Source organism: Alnus glutinosa, chromosome 13, assembly GCF_958979055.1.
Source record: "Alnus glutinosa chromosome 13, dhAlnGlut1.1, whole genome shotgun sequence".
Classification (NCBI taxonomy): domain Eukaryota; kingdom Viridiplantae; phylum Streptophyta; class Magnoliopsida; order Fagales; family Betulaceae; genus Alnus; species Alnus glutinosa.
Window position 1 is genome coordinate 2,844,962 of NC_084898.1, and position 22,696 is coordinate 2,867,657.

The 22,696-nt window shown below is 38.1% G+C and overlaps 1 protein-coding gene across 1 annotated transcript; it reads left to right on the plus strand.

The window, feature by feature from the left end:
• Positions 1-7,533: 7,533 nt before the first annotated feature.
• LOC133854587 (uncharacterized) lies at positions 7,534-8,806 on the plus strand. Its single transcript, XM_062290826.1, has 3 exons — positions 7,534-7,566; positions 8,168-8,491; positions 8,597-8,806. Exons 1-3 carry the CDS (start codon positions 7,534-7,536, stop codon positions 8,804-8,806), a joined length of 567 nt encoding a protein of 188 aa, XP_062146810.1.
• Positions 8,807-22,696: the final 13,890 nt, after the last annotated feature.

Here is a 22,696-nt window from a genome sequence, read left to right on the forward strand (position 1 = left end):
ATATTAAAAAAAAAAAAAAAAAAAAAAAAAAAAAAAAAAAAAAAAGAAGATCATTTTGAGTTTTTCACTGAGTAACCGGGCCTCTTGCCTCACTAAGCATTGAGTGTTCGCGTCAAAAGGTGAGAATTTCAATTTGGTTAATTGTATGGCTAGTTTGGCTTCGTAGCCTTTTTGACTTGAGTAATTAAGCCCTTAGGGATGTTTCTACATCTAGTGCCCTAAGACCATTTGGTTTGGGAGCCACTGGCCCAACACTCGTTACATGGGTCAATTAGAAAGCTTAAGGGAGCCGAGCATTGCACAGCCAACATATTAAAAAAAAAAAAAAAAAAACAAAAAAACAAAAAATATATATATATATAAATAAAATAAAATAATTTGCATATCTTGCCTTGGTTGTTTCATTTGATAGGGATTCCAATGATTTTTGAACTACTTATCTTGAGATTAAAATGAAACCTCATAATTGCATGTTGATTTCACTCTACACTTTTGAGGAAATGTGATGTCTTAACTGTCCATTTATGAGTGATTTGATGATTGGATCCCCTGTTGATGTTTATGATGGGGTTTGTCTTTTTAAGCATGCCAATGACGTATGAACCATGGTCTGGGTAAAACTTTTTCTCGTTGACAGCATAATGTTTGAATGTTTGTGGGTATCATTTCTGGCAAACCCTCACGAGACTTCACTCGTCCACTAGGGAGTCCTAGGGGTTTAAAAGGCTTGTTGCATATGCTAAATGCAATCGTGTCTCCCACGAAAGAGGATTTATGTTTCATGCTTTGATTTTGTTTTTCATTTTGTTTTGCTAAGGGACTAGCAAAATGTAAGTTTGGGGGTATTTGATGAGTACCAAATATTGTGTATTTGGACCCCTTAATTTACATTAGTTAAACCTTTAGCTTTGTTATTTTCTAATGCTTTGGTTAGTTTTAGTGTTTTTATATTTTGTAGGACAATAAGAGAGAAATGATACAATTCAAGCAAAATACAAGGAAATTCGGATGCAGCAGACCAGTACATTTAGACTGATCATAACAGAACCAAAAGATATCCTTTTTGGGAGTTTCTTAGGTCTAAATTGAAGTTCAAGATGTCAGCTTTCCAACGCAACAAGTTTCAGCTAATTTGGAGATGCGTGGAAAAAGATATGGCTGTTTGAATTTCAGTCGTTGGATCATCCCGAAAATCCGGAACCATCTCTCTTATTATTTTTCTTTTGCTTCATCCCTTGTCTCCCCAAAGCTAGAGCCAATACACGTTTTTCTCCACATTCTCAGCCACTTAATCACCTTTTTTTCCACTCAACATCATTCCATAAAACACTCACCACTCATTCCATAAAACACTCACCACTTATTCCATAAAACACTCACCACTCATCTCTCCACTCATACACCCACTCACCCATTCCACACAAACCACTTGGCTATAAAAGGAGACCAAGGCTGAAAATCAAGAAGGAGAAGAGGCATGAGCCTCTTTGTACATAACTTCTTGTTTCTCTTCTTCTTGTAGCTTATTTCTTTCCTTTTGCAACTCTTTGATTTTTATGCTTTTAATGTTTTAAGTTGTAGTTATTTTATCATGTGTAGCTAATATTTTCGTTTGGGGTTGAGGATGAAACCTCACCATTGAAGAGAAACCGAGTTTCTTGCTTGTTCATGCTATTTGAGTTTATGGGTTTGATTTCTCATTGTTCTACTTCGATTTTCTTGAAATGATGTTTTGATATCTCTTGTGGTTTCCGGATACAAGTGATGATGTGGAATAAGTTTCATTAAATCGGTTGCTTGGTTTTTCATCTATCAAAACATTGGACATTCATTGTGCGTCGTTTGACTAATACATTGTTTTATCGGTTCGAATGAAGATATCCATTGTGATTGAATGATACATTGGATGTTTGGATTTCAATTGGTACTCTTTGTGATTTGTGCTATGAACGAAATCATTGAATGATCTAAATGATTTTTGAAGCAATGTAGAGCATACCTAAGATTTGTACGTGACAACCTCGAATAAGTGTGATGAGCATGAGATTAGGTTGATATGATTTGGTGAGTGTGGATTCCAAAACCCTAGACCCCTTTATTTTCATTATTTTTGTTTATATTATCTTTTAACAAAAACCCTAAATTTGGAACTAGGTTAAGATAGGATTAGTTTGAATAGAGATTAATTTTCGCAACACAATTCCCTGTGGGATCGACCTCGCACTTGCAATACGCTATATTGCATAACGATTCGTGCACTTGCGAGTACTATTTTTAAAACACATCAGCAAGCAAGCTTGCATCATAAGAGTCAAGGTTTTCTGGGTTAGTAAGCAAGCTTGCGTTTAAGGAGTTCAAGGTTTATGTGTTAGATAGCAAGCTTAAGGAATTGGGAGTGAAGGGAAGGAAATTGAGGTATGTCTTGCCAGACATAAACGAGGGACTCTGACAAGAGGCAAAGGAGTTCAAGGTTTCCTTAAGCTTGCTTTCTCACACAGAAACCTTGAAATCTTCAGACGAAAGCAGCTCCTCCAGGTAGTAAATTTTTCTTTTTGCGGACTCCAAATCTTTCACATTCGACACATCCAACTTCTGGAACTTCTCATAATCTAAATACAGAGCTAAGCAATCCAATATAACCTGCAAAACAAGGCAGCGGGATATTAGAAAGGGGTAGGCAGATGCACGAATATAACGAAAATTGAATCCTAGTACATGCCTTCACAAAATTATTTCGTACTTTTTGGACTAAATCAACAAGGAAATTACCAGCTTGTAGTTCAAAGTGCTAAGGAATTAGTTCATTGATGGCGAAAATTGGATCTCTAACGTAATTGACCCATTCCGAAGGAGTCTGCCTAATATTGTTTCCCTTCTCAAAATAGTAACACACCATTGAATTTAGCATTGACTAAAAAACCAAGAAAAACGAGTAATGCAGAGCAAGGATAAAACACCAAAAACTTGAATCGAGATATAGATATGTACCTTAACCAAAGTCTTGAGCATTCTATTTGCAAAAGTAATATAACTACAAGCTTGTTCTTCCTTGTACTGGTTGGGAATTAGCTCCTTGAGGGCAGAAATTAAAATATCATCATTTGCAGGAGTTGTTCCCTCGGGAGTGCCATTTGTAAGAGTTGTTCCCTCTGATGGTGGTGCAAGAGGCCCTGAAGCCGATGCGGTGGTTGTTGGACAAGAAAAAGACGGAAGAAGAGGAGGCATCAGCAGGGGTAGAAGAAGTGCAGGGGGCGACGTGGGAGTTAGAGAGTACACCCGTGCTGATGCTATAAGCCTCAGCTGATTAATGCTGGGTTGTGATCCTTGCCCTCTATACGCACCCATCTGTGTGCATTCCTTAGCAAAGTGGCACATCTTGCCACATCTATAACATGCATTCGACCCAGTTCTGCACTCACTAGAATGCAACTTCTCACACTTGCCGCATCGCGGGTTGCTTCCATTACCCAGGCTAGAATAAGTGCTTCTCCTTCCCTGTGACCCCGCACTACTACTCGTAGTCTGTCTCTTGGATGGTGGTGAAGGAAGTGTTCCTGTAGATGTCGACCGTTTCCTGCTGATATAATCTGCAGCCGCAACCCTGATCCCTTTTTCCGCCATGGTGGCCATATGTCCTATCTCAGTATAGTCGGTCACCCTGATAACGATGATCCTCTCTAGGATCTACGGCGCCAGACTATCACAGAATCTCTTCAATTTCGTTTCCTCATTTGGAATAATGTATGAGGCATACCTCGATAACTTTTGAAATTCAGCTGAATAATGTTCAACTGACATAGTCCCTTGCTTCAGATCCTGAAAATTTTCTTGCACACTGTTGTCCCTGTGCGCGAGGAAAGAAGCGATCGTTGAACTCTTGCTTGAAGCGCTCCCAAGGGATAGGAACACCCTGCCCCCTAGTAAGGTGCAACTTTTTAGACTTCCACTAGTACTTAGCCTCACTCCTGAGCTTCAGACCTGCGTAAGCTACCTTTTGACTTTGTGTGCAACTCAACATATCAGTTAAGTTCTCATGGGAGGTAATCCAGTCATCAGTTGTCATAGGTCCTTCACTTCTTAAAAACTCAGGTGAGTTATGTCGACAGAAGTAAGTCGAGGAGCAAACCGATAATGTCATTACTCTCTCTCTCTGTCCGGGTATGGCGGCCATTAAGGCTGCCACAAATCAGGCATGGTCGAAGGAGGAGGAGGAGGTGGTGGTGCATTACCGCCACTCCCATGAACAGACTCCTTATCCCTATAGCGGCATGGAATTTGACGTCATCTCGGCAGCATATTCTTGTCTGCACAATGAAATGCCACAAACAACACTGCGCAAGAAAAGGAAAAGCGGAAACTTAGGATTGTCTTAGAGTGTAAAAGTATAAAAGAGCCTTAGGATTCTAAAAGCTTTAATATAGATAAAAGAAAATTTTAGGATTCTTGCGTGCATTGCATGGATATTGTGATGCATTTAATCTTTTTTGTGCAATGTTGTTTATTTTGCATTTTATTGTACAGACAAGAATATGCCGCTAAGACAACGTAAGGTTCCACGCCGTTACAGGGATGAGAAGTCAGTTCGTGGGAGTGGCGATAATGTACCACCACCACCTCCTCCTCTGCTCATGCCTAATTTGGGTCAATTTGTGATAGCCTTAATGGCCGCCATACCCAGACAGAGAGAGCGTAACGACATTATCGGTTACTCTTCGGATCACTTTTGTTGACATAACTCACCTAAGTTTTTCGAAAGTGAAGGGTGCTGATGACTGGATTACCTCCCATGAGGATTCACTGATATGTTGAGTTGCAGAGAGAGTTAGAAGGTAGCTTACGCAGGTCTAAAGCTCAGGGGTGAAGCTAAGTATTGGTGAAAGTCCAAAAAGTTGTACCTTACTAGGGAGTACGGGCAGGGTGTTCCTATCCCTTAAGAGCGCTTCAAGCAGGAGTTCAACGATCGCTTCTTTCCTCGCGCACAGAGGCAACAGTGTTGCAAGGGATGTTTAGGATCTGAAGCAGGAGACTATGTCAGTTGAACATTATTCAGCTGAATTTCAGAAGTTATCGAGGTATGCCCCATACCAAGCGGAGAGATTCTGTGATGGTCTGGCGCCGCGCATCCTAGAAAGGATCATCTTTATTAGGGTGACCAACTATACTGAGATGTTACATATGACCACTATGGCGGAAAAATGGATCAGGGCTGCGGCTGCAGATTATATCAGTAGGAAATGGTCGACGTCTACAGGAGCAACTTCCTTTACTTATTCTAGCCCGAGTAGTGGAAGCAACCAGCGATGCGGCAAGTGTGGGAAGCTACATTTTGGTAAGTGCAAAACTAGGTCGAATACATGTTACAGATGTGGCAAGATAGGCTACTTTGCTAAGGAATGCACACAGATGGGTGCGTATAGAGGGCAAGGATCACAAGCCAGCATTAATCAGCCGAGGCCTATAGCATCAGCACGGGTGTACTCTCTCACTCCTGATAGAGTGCAAGCTGAGGAGAATGCTACTGATGTGGTCACTAGTACAAATTCCATTATTTGGTAGTATAGCTTGCGTGTTATTTGATTCAGGTACTATGCATTCGTTTATGTCATCGTCATATGTGAAGTTGTATAGATTGGCCACAAGAACTTAATATGTGCATGACCACTTTGGTTGGTGATGCTATCACTTGTAGAAAATGTGCGGACAACTATCATGTAGCGATTGAAGGAAGAGTTTTGCCAGCGAAGCTAGCTGTATTTGGTATGCTGGGCTTCAACGTTATTCTAAGAATGGATTGGCTATCGAAGTACGATGCTAGTATCAATTGTCTCAGGAAGTTACTTTTCGACCTCATGGCATGGAAGAGTTCACACTTTGCGGATCTAATGTGTGATCTACTCCGCCACTCCTCTTCGCCATTCAAGCTATCAAGAATGTCAGAGATGGAGCACATGCCTACTTGGTGAATGTTAAAGCTAAGCCAGAAACCTAAACGAAGTTGGAAGACATTCTGATGGAATGTCACTACTCGAATGTTTTTTTTCAAAATCATAGGTTTGCCACCTGATTGTGAAGTTGACTTCTCCATTGACTTGATACTGGGAACTCAGCCTATTCATAAGGCACCCTACCGTATGGCTTCGATAGAGTTAAGTGAGTTGAAAGAGCAACTTCAAGAGTTGCTTGACCGGGGGCTTCATTCGCCCAAGTGTATCACCATGGGGAGCGCCAGTGGTGTTTGTGAAAAAGGATGGGTCTATGCGGATGTGTTTAGATTACCGTAAGCTGAACAGGGTCACTATCAAAAACAAGTATCCCTTATTAAGGATCGACGACATATTCGATCAACTCAAGGGAGCTTCTGTATTCTCGAAGATAGATTTTCTTTCGGGGTGCCATCAACTGAGAGTGCGAGAAGAAGACGTTCCAAAGACAGCGATCCGAACAAGGTATGGCTACTATGAGTTCTTAGTGATGCCTTTCGGGTTGACTAATGCTCCGTCAGTGTTCATGGACTTGATAAATCGGGTGTTCCATGAATACTGGGATTCCTTTGTGGTAGTGTTCATTGATGACATATTGGTCTACTCAGCCGATTATGCCAAGCACGAAGGTCACTTGAAAATTGTATTAAAGAAGCTGCGAGAAAAGAGATTATTTGCTAAGTTCAAGAAGTGTGAATTTTGGCTTGAAGAAGTGTCATTCTTGAATTATGTTGTGAACAAGGATGGATTGGCAGTGGATCCAGCAAAAGTGCAAGCTATGGTTGAATGGGAAAAGCCAACAAGCGTATGGGAGATTCGTAGCTTCTTGGGCTTAGTAGGTTATTACAGATTCATTGAGGGATTCTTTTCATTGTCAGGGCCACTCACCGCTCTTACAAAGAAGAATACTCCATTTGTATAGTGTGATAGATGTGAAGCAAGCTTCCAGGAATTTAAGCACAGAGTAGTCACTACACCTGTGTTGACATTGCCCATGGAGTCAATTGGGTATATTGTTTATACTAACGTATCGAAGAAAGAATTGGGATGTGTTCTTATGTAGCAAGGCTGGGTTGTGGCTTATGCTTCAAGACAATTAAAGGAACATGACAATAACTACCCTACTCATGATTTGGAATTGGCAGCAGTTGTGCACGTGTTGAAAATATGGAGACACTACCTCTATGGCGAGAAGTGCGAAATTCACACTGATCACCAGAGTCTCAAATACATTTTTACATAGACTTAAATACGAGACAAAGGAGATGGCTTGAGATCTTGAAGGATTATGATAGCCAGATGTTTTATCATTCTGCTAAGGCTAATGTAGTAGTTGATGGATTGAGTAGAAAGTACCGGAAAGATTAGATAGATCCAGAAGATATCATGGACCAGCTATCTTAGCAGTTTGCTGTCATGCAGATTGATGAGGTAATGACAGGTGGACCTCCTGTTATGGCAGCACTTGTGGTTGAATCTATGGGTGTAGACAGAATCAGAATGGCACAAGAAGATGATCTTGAGCTATAAGATCTCATGGATAGGGCTAGACATGGAGAAGCAGATGGTAACTATCTTGCAGAAGGTGAGACACCGTTCACCCAGGCAATAACAAGATGTATCAGGATTTGAAGAAGAGATTTTGGTGGTGTGGTATGAAGGACATTGTTGAGTATGTTGCACAATGCCATTCTTGTCAACTTGTTAAAGCTGAACATCAAAGACCTGCGGGACTACTTAAGCCACTTAAAGTGCTTATGTGGAAGTGGGATCAGATCTCTATGGATTTTGTTATTGGTTTTCCAAAAGCACCAAGCTAACAAAATGCCATATGGATCGTAAACAGGTTGATGAAGAGCGCCCATTTTATTCCCATAAAGATCACAGACTCGTTGGAAAGATTAACAGATTTGTATGTACGAGAGATTGTGAGACTGCATGGAGTACCTGTCTCCATTGTGTCGGACCGCGATCCATGATTTACTTAGAGGTTTTGGGAGAAGCTACAAAGTTCTATGAGTATGAAGCTGAACTTTAGCAGAGCTTACCATTCGCAAACCAACGGCCAATTCGAGAGAACCATTTAGACCCTCGAAGATATGCTTAGGTTATGCGTGTTGGACTTCAAAGGAAGTTGGATGCGCCATTTATCTCTAGTTGAGTTTGCCTATAATAATATTTTCTAGGCAACTATTGGCATGGCACCGTATGAGACGTTGTATGGACGCAAATGTAGATCGCCTCTGTATTGGGATGAAGTTAGCGAGAGTCAATTGTTGGGACCAGAGTTGGTACAAGAGATGAAAGAGAAGATTGCACTTATTCGTAATCGGATGCTCACTGCTCAAAGCCAGCAACAAAGTTATTCGGATAAGCATCGCCGCAATCTCGAGTTCGCAGTTGGTTACCTTGTATATCTTAAGGTGTCGCCAATGCGGAATGTGTATCGTTTTGGCAACAAGGGCAAGCATAGACCAAGGTATGTTAGACCATTCCAAGTGGTGAAACAAGTAAGCTTTTTAGCGTACAAGATCAAGTTGCCTCGTAATTTGGCGGGAGTTCACGACGTGTTTCACGTCTCATAGCTATGGAAGTGTGTTCACAATCCATCACAGGTGATACGTCACGAGCCTCTTGATATTCAGCCCAATTTGACATATGAAGAGTTGCCCGTGCAAATTCTGGATCGCAATGAGCAACAGTTAAGAACCAGAACCAATACTCTTGTGAAGATCTTATGGCGAAATCATGGAGTTGAAGAAGCATCATGGGAGTTGGAGCAGCAAATGCGGGATAAGTATCCCCACTTATTCGAGTGGACCTAGGTATACTTATTTGATTCATACCTATGTACAATAAAGGTCAAAGGAGAAATGCATGTTTGGATGTAGTATAACAATTTATGTCCAAATTTTGTGGATGAAATTTTTGTAAGGTGGGTGGGATGTGATGTCCCGAATTTATCATTTTAAGAGTAAAATTTAGAGGATAAACGACTAGGGTTAATTAGATGACTAGAAGATGCAACGGGACGCGCAATGAATGTTTTAGAATTCAAGAATTAAAGAAAAATAAATGAATAATATGTGGCGCGTCCGGATGTGGATTTAATGCATCCGGACCGCATGCCTTTGGCGCACGTTCTAATGGGGCGCACATCCAAACAGAACTTGAGGCCCGTCCCGATGGCACCTAATTTAAAGAGGCAGGTCGCCTCTTTTCTTCTCAGCATAACCGAAAATTTCTCCCTCTCTCGCTTTTTTCACCTAAAAATCATGATTTCTTGAAATCCAGCTGCCCAATCATAGATCCGACTTTGGTAACATAATCCTTAAAGCCCGATCTATGTTTTGACCGAACGTTTTGAGGTAAATCGTTAAACTCACATTTTTGGAGATTTTAATAAATCTTGTAGAAATGAGTTTAACTTGGTGTTTTCTTTAGATTTTGTGTAGTTTTGAGTTGTAAGGAGCTTCCCTAGCACTGGGGTGTTGGCTTGGCGAACTTTTGGTGAGTTTTTCATAAACCCTAACTTTTTGGGTATTTTGTTGAAGTGTTATTTTTGTATGATTAACCCTAAGTAATGCTTGTGGGTTAACAATATTGTGTTTAAGAAGTGATTAGGAATTTTGGAAAAATATTTAGGAGTTTTAGGATTTAATGTGTAAATTAGTAATGTAGCTTTTGAGCGATTCAAAATGCTACCTAGTGTAGTTATTGGTTAGAATACTAAATAATACAATGTGTTGTATTTTTAGCGGAACTTTGCAGTTGAACTTAGAGTCATTTGGAGTTGGGAGAACAAGCGATTTGAGGTGAGTATTTTACTTACTGAGAAAAATGTAATTTTATGTAGTTAAGAAATGATGCATAAGTGAGCGATTGAGATTTAAATTATGCAAATTGTTTGAGAACATGTCATGTTGAACTGTTTATGTTTTATGAAGAAAGCATGATTTAAATGATTTCAAAGTATTTTGATGAAATGTTGGATTGTTTAGTTTGAAGAGAACATGGTTTAGCAAAAGCATGATTTTTCAGCATGATACAATAGTAAAACATATACTAATCAAGCACAAAGCATAAAGCATGTAGTATAGAACATACATACAATAGCAGCAAAACGTAGTAAACACAGTAAACAACAAACGTGGTAAACAGTAAAACAGCAACTTAACAGCAGCAAGGGATCCAAGCCCCACAGTAACCAATTTCATGCATAGCATATGTAGCATTGTTTTCATAAGTAATGTTTTTATGCTATAGTTTTGCTAGACGTATTGGTATGCATAAAAATTGATGAGTACCAAATATTGTGTATTTGGACTCCTTAATTTACATTAGTTAAACCTTTAGCTTTGTTATTTTCTAATGCTTTGGTTAGTTTTAGTGTTTTTATATTTTGTAGGACAATAAGAGAGAAATGATACAATTCAAGCAAAATACAAGGAAATTCGGATGCAGCAGACCAGTACATTTAGACTGATCATAACAGGACCAAAAGATATCCGTTTTGGGAGTTTCTTAGGTCTAAATTGAAGTTCAAGATGTCAGCTTTCCAACGCAACAATTTTCAGCCAATTTGGAGATGCGTGAAAAAAGATATGACTGTTTGAATTTCAGTCGTCGGATCATCCCGAAAATCCGGAACCATCTCTCTTATTATTTTTCTTTTGCTTCATTCCTTGTCTCCCCAAAGCTAGAGCCAATACTCATTTTTCTCCACATTCTCAGCCACTTAATCACATTTTTTTCCACTCAACATCATTCCATAAAACACTCACCACTCATTCCATAAAACACTCACCACTCATCTCTCCACTCATACACCCACTCACCCATTCCACACAAACCACTTGGCTATAAAATGAGACCAAGGCTGAAAATGAAAGGGGGAGAAGAGGCATGAGCCTCTTTGTACATAACTTCTTGCTTCTCTTCTTCTTGTAGCTTATTTCTTTCCTTTTGCAACTCTTTGATTTTTATGCTTTTAATGTTTTAAGTTGTAGTTATTTTATCATGTGTAGCTAATATTTTCGTTTGGGGTTGAGGATGAAACCTCACCATTGAAGAGAAACCGAGTTTCTTGCTTGTTCATGCTATTTGAGTTTATGGATTTGATTTCTCATTGCTCTACTTCGGTTTTCTTGAAATGATGTTTTGATATCTCTTGTGGTTTCCGGATACAAGTGATGATGTGGAATAAGTTTCATTAAATCGGTTGCTTGGTTTTTCATCTATCAAAACATTGGACATTCATTGTGCGCCGTTTGACTAATACATTGTTTTATCGGTTAGAATGAAGATATCCATTGTGATTGAATGATACATTGGATGTTTGGATTTCAATTGGTACTCTTTGTGATTTGTGCTATGAACGGAATCATAGGATGATCTAAATGAATTTTGAAGCAATGTAGAGCATACCTAAGATTTATAAGTGACAACCTTGAATAAGTGTGATGAGCATGAGATTAGGTTGATATGATTTGGTGAGTGTGAATTCCAAAACCCTAAACCCCTTTATTTTCGTTATTTTCGTTTATACTTTCTTTTAACAAAAACCCTAAATTTGGAACTAGGTTAAAATAGGATTAGTTTGAATAGAGATTAATTTTTGCAACGCAATTCCCTGTGGGATCGACCTCGCACTTGCACATACACTATATTGCAAAAGATTCGTGCGCTTGCGAGTATTATAATTTGCACGTCAAGTTTTTGGCGCCGTTGCCGGGGAATTGTTTTGTTTGTGGAAATTGATTTTTGTTTGAATTGATTTTATTTTTCTACTAGTTTAGGTAGATTTTCGTTTTCTTTTTCTTTTTCCAATTTTTGTTTCTTTTTATTTTTATTTGTTTTTGTTTTATTGTCTAACCCAAAAAAAAAAAAAAAAAAAAAAAAAAAAAAGCAAGGTTTTCTGTTTTATTGTTATTTCAGGTTGTGCGGAATTTTGCGAAGTCGATCGATCAAACCAACACTGGAGGTGTTACCTGGAAAAGTTCAGTAGCAGAAATTCTTGCCAAAAAAAAATTATTTTCTTTGGTCCAAATTTGTAAGTTCTAATTCTTGCCTTTCTGGTGTCTTTGGTTGTTTTATGCATTCGTGTTAGTCTTCAATTTTTTTTATTTATTTATTTTGTTTGTACTATTTTTTCTTTTAATCTTCAACAAAAAAAAAAAAAAAAAGTATATTTTGCTAGTGTGGTCTTACGGCGCTATCTAAGTGTCGAGGCAAGTTCTGGCTAGGAAAGTCTTGGGATTTAAGTGTGTCCGGTGTGACCCCCCTCACTTTCCTGGGAACGAACCTGGGTTCTTAGAGAATTCTGTCTGCCCCACTTGCAATTTCTTTAAAAAAAAATAAATAAATAAAAGAAAAAAATAAAAAAGGGTTCATATTTTTGGTAGGAAGTGATTGTAAAACATGAATTATCACCCACATGAACCATGTTCATATTGCTCTGATCCTCATCATAGTGCTAGTAGTTGTCTGTCATGGGGACAATTCTGCAATCTTTCTTATGAGCAAATGAACCCCAATTTCTCTAGTCCGGGATTTGATGCAAATCCCAATTTTTACAACCCGGACTGGAGCAATCATCCTGATTTCTCGTGGCATGCTCAAGCCATGGGAAATCATGCTCCCCAATTTCAGGAACTGCACTATCCCGAATATTCGCAGTTCGATACCCAATCTTCCCATCCTTCATCCTTCAATCAACCGACACCACAGTCATCATTAGAAGACACTCTCAAGGCCTTCATGCAGTTTTCAAGCCAAACCATTAATGAAATGAAGAATGCCACATTGGTTAACACCCAATCTATTAATGAAGTGAAGCAGGCTATTAGTGACGTGAAGAATGCTACCATGGAAAACACTCAGGCGATTGCCAGGATAGAAGGACAGTTCGAATATCTGGTTGCTGAGTTTAACAGACTGGAGGAAGAAGAGCTTCAAATTCAGCTGATGGCTCAAGGGCACTACATGATTGATGAGGATGATGCTAGCCATTCTGATCATGAGCATGTCCCTGCCATCACTTTATTGGAGAATGAAGAAGCTGTGGATAGCATCAGAGGGGAAGGAAGAGAGGAGCACCCGGAGCAAGCAGCGCCCCCGCCCAATCCAAATACATCCGAATACGGAATGAGTACTGAAGCTCATTCCTTCATCACCATCCCTCTTGAGACATTTCATGAGCCCCAAGCTTTAATTCTTACATGTCTCAAAGAGCCATCTTATGCCAAAACTGTCAAGGATCTATGCACACAACCGCGCAAATCTAGGAACCATCGTCCTACAAAGATCCTTCGAAGCAAGCAAGTTAGTTACATAAGATGGCGAAACATTTCTCTCGAGGGACATCAATTCTTTAAGAAGAAAGGGTGGAAGAGATTGGTTGGACATCCACATGATCGGGGAAGGCGCTGTAAATTTTCTTTTACCTTTTCGCACAGTTGTTTTTTTTAATTATTTTTGTTAAATATTTTGTTTCTGTTTTACCTTATTTTGTTGTCTGTTTTTGTTTGTTAGTTTATTTTTAATTTTTCAATGGTGGGATAACTTCTTGCTATAGGGTGTAAGTGAATCATGGATTCTTATTTTGATAATTATTGAGATTCTTCTGTACAACATGTTTCACCTAGTGGTAGGACACTTGCTCCAACCAACTACCCTTACAATTTCAACCTACATGAACCATGGAAAGCTTGCTAAATGAGAACATGGAAGCCTCGAAGGAGAGGAAGGTGGGGAATGTGAAGAAAGCAAAGAAGGCGAGGCAAGCAATCCGGAAAGGATATGAGCGCGGTACTCATATCGTAGTGCTCTCTCTCTTCTGTCATAGATCGCCATCACCGGATTGAGGATAGATGTGAAGAGCGTCCAGGTTGACAAGACGGAAGAGAAGGTCTTGCATGATCAAGAATAATCTTGCTTCTGGATAGTATGATCAAGAATAGTCTTGCTTCGTTGTCTGTGAATCTGGTTGTGATGCTGCATTTTTCCCAACTTTAAACTTTGAAATTGGTTATGAACTACATCTTCCCTTCTAGGAAGCGATGATGAGTTCAAATTAGAAGAAAGGTTTGGCTCTCGAAGTGTGAAGGGCTGAGAGCTCATAAGTGTGCTTTGCAAGAGAGAAGACGAGTGAACTTATAGAGAAAATTTAAGAGGGGACAGTGCAAGTGGTGCCGACAATGAATCGTAATATCTCCATCCCTTTCTCGGAACGCTCATCCAGCTCATTCTCGGGATGCCCCTCTACGACTGCTAGTTGCGGAAAGTGCGGCGATGAATCCGGAAAAGTCATTGGGTAAATTCGGAATTCGAGAAGGTGAAAAGGGTGAAAACTCAAAAAGAAGAGAACTCGTGATTCGAGGGCGGCTGTCTACGAGTGATAGTGGAGGCTGTGCTCAAAAAGAAGAGAACTCGTGATTCGTGGGCGGCTGTCTACTAGTGATAGTGGAGGCTGCGCTCAGAATGACGTTGATTAGACCACGTCTCACCCACTGATTAAATTCTCTCCCTTCAAATATTTTGAATCACCGCTTCATTTCTATCCTTCTCTCCTTCAGATTCTTTGAGGAATATCATCGTTTCCTAAGTTTTCCAGAAAAAAAATGGCTTCTTCCTCTTCCCATAATAATCTTGATCTGAATGCTACGCCAGTAGTACAACCCGAAATTTGGCGTCCTTTATTCTTAATGCAAAAAGGTCCTCTCATGACCAATGACTCTGTAATGCTGAATGATGCAGCAGCTGCATCCGTGGCTCAAGGCATCATAACTCCTCGAGATGATAAGTTGTTGGCGGATAGGACTGATGCTCAAGCCATCAAAGACTCTTTGGCTTTCAGTATTCAGAGTGCTTCTTCAGTTACAAACATGGCTCGACGTCTGCAAGTTCGAGGGAATGAAGTTCAAGCGCTAAAAGCTCAAACTTTGGCTTTGCAGCGAATGTACATGGACTTTAGGCGTAGGAATCGGGTCCTACAGCAAGAAAATAAAAAGCTGAAGAAGGTGGTAGATTCATATGCGAAAGACTTGGAGAAGAGGTATGCTGAGTTGGAGCAAAATACCAATCGTCTCCAAGAGCAACACCAGGACCTCTTGCGTGTAGTCCAAAACCTCAGGGTTTTCCGCCCAGAAACTTAGTCAGGTATAAGCATACTCTGGGGATGTTGCAGGAAAGGTCCGATTCGCAAGTTTATGTTTTCTTAGAAGTACTTGGTTTTGTAAGACAATAATTATATTTTTATTTTCTTTATTTTTTATTTTTATTTATGTTTTCTTAGAAGTACTTCGTTTTGTAAGACAATAATTATATTTTTATTTTTTTTATTTTTATTTTTATTTTTATTTTCTTTATTTTTTATTTATTTATGGACTGTAATAATAATAATAAAAAAAAATGGCGCTACGAAGATCCTGCGAAGCAAGCAAGTTGGCCACCTGAGAAGGCGCTGTAAATTTTCTTTTCCCTTTTACTTTTTTGTATAGTTGATTTCTTTCATTTTTATTTCTTTTCATTTTACTTTTATTTCTAACAGCAACTAACATTTTGATGTTTATGTCTATGAGAAATATTGCTGTTAGTTTCTTTGTTGACAGGTGTTTTGGTGTTTAAGTTTGGGGGACGCCTTGACCTTTCACACCTCGATGTTTCCTTACTTCTGGTAATGTATTTCTAAACTACACATTGAGGACAATGTGTAATTCAAGTTTGGGGGTATGGAAAGACATCCTGTCTATTTGTTTGTTTGTTTGATTTTTCTGTTTGTTTAGTTATTTTTAGTTGTCAAAAAAAAAAAAAAAAAAAAAAAAAAAACTATGTTGTCAAGTTTGGGTTAAACCATAGCTGTGGTTTGCATTTCATCGACTTGCTTAAAGTTTTGAACACATCATGTCTTTGGGAACCTGAATCTTTTGACTTATTTTTGGGCTAGTGAGACTTCACTTGTTGAATTGAATTATCACGAGCACATTAGCATGTAATCCGTGGGGTATAAATTTGTGCTTAATTGTGTATTTTGAGGATTGTTGGATGACTTATTGATAAATAACCTTGGCTTGCAAGATATTTATGTATATATATATATATATATAAAAAAAAAAAAAAAAAAAAAAAAGAAGATCATTTTGAGTTTTTCACTGAGTAACCGGGCCTCTTGCCTCACTAAGCATTGAGTGTTCGCGTCAAAATGTGAGAATTTCAATTTGGTTAATTGTATGGCTAGTTTGGCTTCGTAGCCTTTTTTACTTGAGTAATTAAGCCCTTAGGGATGTTTCTACATCTAGTGCCCTAAGACCATTTGGTTTGGGAGCCACTGGCCCAACACTCGTTACATGGGTCAATTAGAAAGCTTAAGGGAGCCGAGCATTGCACAGCCAACATATTAAAAAAAAAAAAAAAAAAAAAAAAAAAAAAAAACAAAAAATATATATATATAAATAAAATAAAATAATTTGCATATCTTGCCTTGGTTGTTTCATTTGATAGGGATTCCAATGATTTTTGAACTACTTATCTTGAGATTAAAATGAAACCTCATAATTGCATGTTGATTTCACTCTACACTTTTGAGGAAATGTGATGTCTTAACTGTCCATTTATGAGTGATTTGATGATTGGATCCCCTGTTGATGTTTATGATGGGGTTTGTCTTTTTAAGCATGCCAATGACGTATGAACCATGGTCTGGGTAAAACTTTTTCTCGTTGACAGCATAATGTTTGAATGTTTGTGGGTATCATTTCTGGCAAACCCTCACGAGACTTCACTCGTCCACTAGGGAGTCCTAGGGGTTTAAAAGGCTTGTTGCATATGCTAAATGCAATCGTGTCTCCCACGAAAGAGGATTTATGTTTCATGCTTTGATTTTGTTTTTCATTTTGTTTTGCTAAGGGACTAGCAAAATGTAAGTTTGGGGGTATTTGATGAGTACCAAATATTGTGTATTTGGACCCCTTAATTTACATTAGTTAAACCTTTAGCTTTGTTATTTTCTAATGCTTTGGTTAGTTTTAGTGTTTTTATATTTTGTAGGACAATAAGAGAGAAATGATACAATTCAAGCAAAATACAAGGAAATTCGGATGCAGCAGACCAGTACATTTAGACTGATCATAACAGGACCAAAATATATCCGTTTTGGGAGTTTCTTAGGTCTAAATTGAAGTTCAAGATGTCAGCTTTCCAACGCAACAATTTTCAGCCAATTTGGAGATGCGTGAAAAAAGATATGGCTGTTTGAATTTCAATCGTCGGATCATCCCGAAAATCCGGAACCATCTCTCTTATTATTTTTCTTTTGCTTCATTCCTTGTCTCCCCAAAGCTAGAGCCAATACTCATTTTTCTCCACATTCTCAGCCACTTAATCACCTTTTTTTCCACTCAACATCATTCCATAAAACACTCACCACTCATTCCATAAAACACTCACCACTCATTCCATAAAACACTCACCACTCATCTCTCCACTCATACACCCACTCACCCATTCCACACAAACCACTTGGCTATAAAAGGAGACCAAGGCTGAAAATGAAAGGGGGAGAAGAGGCATGAGCCTCTTTGTACATAACTTCTTGCTTCTCTTCTTCTTGTAGCTTATTTCTTTCCTTTTGCAACTCTTTGATTTTTATGCTTTTAATGTTTTAAGTTGTAGTTATTTTATCATGTGTAGCTAATATTTTCGTTTGGGGTTGAGGATGAAACCTCACCATTGAAGAGAAACCGAGTTTCTTGCTTGTTCATGCTATTTGAGTTTATGGATTTGATTTCTCATTGCTCTACTTCGGTTTTCTTGAAATGATGTTTTGATATCTCTTGTGGTTTCCGGATACAAGTGATGATGTGGAATAAGTTTCATTAAATCGGTTGCTTGGTTTTTCATCTATCAAAACATTGGACATTCATTGTGCGCCGTTTGACTAATACATTGTTTTATCGGTTAGAATGAAGATATCCATTGTGATTGAATGATACATTGGATGTTTGGATTTCAATTGGTACTCTTTGTGATTTGTGCTATGAACGGAATCATAGGATGATCTAAATGAATTTTGAAGCAATGTAGAGCATACCTAAGATTTATAAGTGACAACCTTGAATAAGTGTGATGAGCATGAGATTAGGTTGATATGATTTGGTGAGTGTGAATTCCAAAACCCTAAACCCCTTTATTTTCGTTATTTTCGTTTATACTTTCTTTTAACAAAAACCCTAAATTTGGAACTAGGTTAAAATAGGATTAGTTTGAATAGAGATTAATTTTTGCAACGCAATTCCCTGTGGGATCGACCTCGCACTTGCACATACACTATATTGCAAAAGATTCGTGCGCTTGCGAGTATTATAATTTGCACATTAAAAATCTTAAATGAAAAGAGCTTATGTATATTTCTATCGAATGGTTGTATGTGTTTAAAAAGCATTAACTTAAATGTACAAGGATGTTCATGTTGCCTAAATACGAGTAATGGCATCTCTATGAGTAAGTAGGTTGACTGTTATTGTTTTTCAGTAAAAACGTGCTTGCATATTAGAGTTTCACTCTAGTACTCGCATGATCTACTGACGTTCAAGGCATGAAGCTGAAATAAGATTAGAGATGGTGTTGTTTGCATTATGTTGAAGGATGATATCTTAGTATGGAAAAGTAAGATGCCATTGTTTTCTTGCTTAAGACCTATGTGTAGGCGTGATTTCTGTAATGGAGTGATCTTGTGTACATATGTCTAAGTCATTGTTCAAGTATTATTGTAGAGGGGTCTATATGTAGAAACTTTCAGGCGATAGACTGAAACTTCTACATACGTTCACAGCTACATAGTTTGTTTTAAATGTTTTCTTGATAGTCGGTGTTTGTTGTATTAGCTCTTGGTAAATTGGTGGCTGATATAGTACTGGCATGATTAAAAATAAAAGAAAAAATAAAAGAAAGATTGGTTCTTTGTGAAAACTCAATTAATTTAATATCAATTTCGCCTTGAAAATGGCTCGGAACATGATGCCTCAGGGCCTCCTCGAACTACTACCGCCTCAGCCTCAAGGCCTCCTCAAACTGCCACCGCATCAACCTCCGGGCTTCCAACTACCACAGCATCAGACTCAGGGCCTCCAACTACCACTGTCTCTACCTCCGAGCATCCTCCAACTACCACCGACTCAGCCACAACCTCTGAGCCTCCTCCAACTACCACCACATCGCCTCAACCTCATGGCCTCCTCCAACTACCACCACATCAGATTCAAGGCCTCCAACTACCACTGCCTCAACCTCTAAGCCTCCGACTATCACTGCCTCAGCCTTAGGGCCTCCTCCAACTACCACCGCATCAACTTCAGGGCCCCTTCCCAACCACTAGAGGGAACAACTTTTACAATTGGCACTCCCTAGGGAACAACTCTTGCAAATGTTGATATTTTGATTTCTGCCCTCAATGAGCTAATTCCCAGCCAGTACAAGGAAGGACAAAGTACGTAGTTCTATTACTTTTGCAAATGGAATGCTCAAGACTTTGGTTAATGTACATATCTATAATAAAATGCTTTGCTTTTCATCTAAAATCTCTCTCTCTCTCTCTCTCTCTCTCTTGTAGTGGTTATGCAACCTCTGCTGGTAACATATTCAGACATTAACGTTGATAACTTTTACCTCTATGAATGTTTGGTACTCTAATTTTACTCTGTATTGGTTTTGTCTTTTCATTTCTGGGTAGTTAGTGATTTTGATGAGTAGTATTGTTTGTTTAGTGAATTACAGTTGGGTTATGATTTGATCAGTTTAAATAAATTCTGCGATTCTGTTTCTTTGTTGGGTAAATGCAAGAAAGGAATTGGGGTTGGCTCAAGTGGTGAAGGCCTTGGACTATGCTATTGAAATTATTGGATTTGGTAAATGGGTAGCCATAAGTAAGTTAATGGGTATTTGGTAAATGGCTAGCTATAAGTCTTTTTGTGGTCTTCATGGGATAATTGTGGACAATTTCCTAAGTATGTTATATAGAATTACATGATGTTTGGAATAATCTGCATACTTTAATGTACTGCAGTGTGTTTGTTTATATAGAGAACCGAATCATCTAGATAAACTCTAGATGTGATTTACATGTAGTTAACTAAAACACAAACTCTCTAAGTTATCTTATAGCTCTAGAGACCTAGTTTATCACAACTCAACTAGTCTAGTATAACTCTAGAGACCTAGTTGAACACAACTCAACTAGTCTAGAGTTTATCAATAGAGAAAGAACCCTATTCTAACTCGAATACTTCGGTGTTATCACTAGCCGATAAGTTTTCTACGTTATCTAATCCAATATGTTAATTTGAGATGAATATAGTTATATTCGCTTGGAGCATTTATTTGGGTAATTCTAGATAATAAAGAAAAAAAAGAGTAAAGAGAGTAAAATTCAGGAAAATTGGAAGAAATGTCATATTGTTGAATAGGTTGTAGGTTTTTTGAAGATGTATATTCAGTACAGTGATTCATTGATCAAATTCTTGTATTTTGGCCATCTCTTTGATGCACACGCCAGGAACATTTGATGTTGTCAAAAGGATATTGATGTATAATACTATTTTGCTACACATCGATACATTACTGGGTTTACAAAAGCCCACGATCCAACAGATTTGACAACCTTTGAAAAGAGGTATATTTTATCGACCACTAATACTTGGCTTTTGGGAGTATTCTACATTCTTAAGATGGATTATTTGCTGTAGAATTTTCTTGAGTTTTCACGAGTGGTATTTGTCAAAGTGGGATAGTTGACATTGAGATCTCTCTCTGATTTCTTTTTCTTCTTTTATATTTTTAGAAAATTTGTTCTGGAGGCTTTGCGTGAAAGTGAAGGGATTATGTGGGTAATGTACTCTAATGGAATAGCTATCTACATGTTTCATTGTACTTTAATGGAATGTGCTCTAATGGAACAGCTAGCCGTTGGTTTCATTGTAACCTAAGCCAAAATGAGGTAAGTAATTTTGCCCTTTTTGGCCAATAAGAACAAGATGGAAGGTTAAGTTGTGAGTTTGAAACTCATTGGATGTGTTTGTGACTAACTATTAAAAAAAATGCTAATAAATTGTTGATAATATAATAACAATAAATTACAAAAAGAGATAGCTGCGTTATCCGGAGCAAATCCATCCCACGTAAAACATTTGAGATGGGGAGTAGCAATTTTCAGTGATCTACCACCAGAGGGAAAAAATTTGTACAGCGTCTTTCCAACTCCTCATAGGGTACGTTTTATTTTTTTGCTTTGAAATAGCAATTAATTAAATTTTCTTTTGATTTCTTATATGAGATGAGTACGCCATGCAATTTGATGATGTGACCCATATGCAAAACATTTTGTGAATGGGCTTTATAAAAATAGTCTATATTTATTAGAGATAGAGGTTCAATATATGAGTACGACTGTTTTATAACTAGCTTTTTCTCATGAATAGTGGATTTCTTAGATTTGACTGTCATTGAGTGGTTTTCTCTTTGGTACAAAGAAGTTTCACTTCGTCATCAAAATATCTGTGTTCTTTACATTCCGCATTTTATATGTTGGTTGAGTGGTTGATCTCACACACACACACTAGTAGGAGTTTCAAAAAAAATTTTAAGTCTTCAAAGTGTATAAATTTTCATTGTTTGTGTTGTGCATAGATAAAATTACACTCTCGTTGAATCTTCAATGTCAAGCAATTTCTTACTACAATCATGAAAAGCAGAAAGTTTGAAGTGGTGTCAAATGGTGTATTTCTCCTTGGTATCATTGTCCTGTTCCTTACGTCTCCCTCTCATGAAGAAGAAACTGGATTTCCAAGTGAAGTTGAAGATGTTCGAAGCAGCTTAAATACCTACATTATTCATGTCGAAAAAGCAAGAGAGCGGAGTATCTATGCAACAGGATGATTTGGATAGCTGGCATCAGTCATTGGGAAAATGATTTGTGGGGGATGAGAAACCGTCCCCCAGCACCCACTTTATTAAAATGGGTTTTAATCAAAAAGTTGTCTCTAACAAGCGGATGCCTGAAGTTACACATGAATATAACAGAATAAGAGGAGCCAAAATCCTCTACAGAAGTTGTATACCTCTTGTTTGGTGTCATTATAATTTATTTTTTATACATTTCATTTTTCAAATTCCTCATAAGATTTATGAGACCTATATTAAGTTTTACAAATTTAACATTAAATGCATAAAGTCTGATGGAGATGTGTAAAAAATATGTATTCTCATAATAAAATATGTGCCTAAGCAAGCAACACGAACATGCTTGATGATAATAAGATTTGGTCAAAAAATATTATCTAAATCTAAACAGAATTTGAGTAAACACGAATATATATTTATATAAGTTTACCTTTCAATTTAGGCTGTTTTTTTAATGTGTTTGTCTTTAGTTCAGGTCGTTCATTATCACATATAGCTTGAGAGGACGCATGCCACTATGCCGGCATGCCGCGCGCCACACCTCATCAGTGCGTGCTTCTTGAGTCGACTTGAATTCTTGATGATAATAAGATTTGGTCAAAAATATTATCTAAATCTAAACAGAAATATATATTTATATAAATTTGCCTTCAATTTAGGCTGTTTTTTTTAATATGTTTGTCTTTAGTTCAGGTCGTTCTTTAGTTCAGGTCGTTCATTATCACATATAGCTTGAGAGGACGCATGCCACTATGCCGGCATGC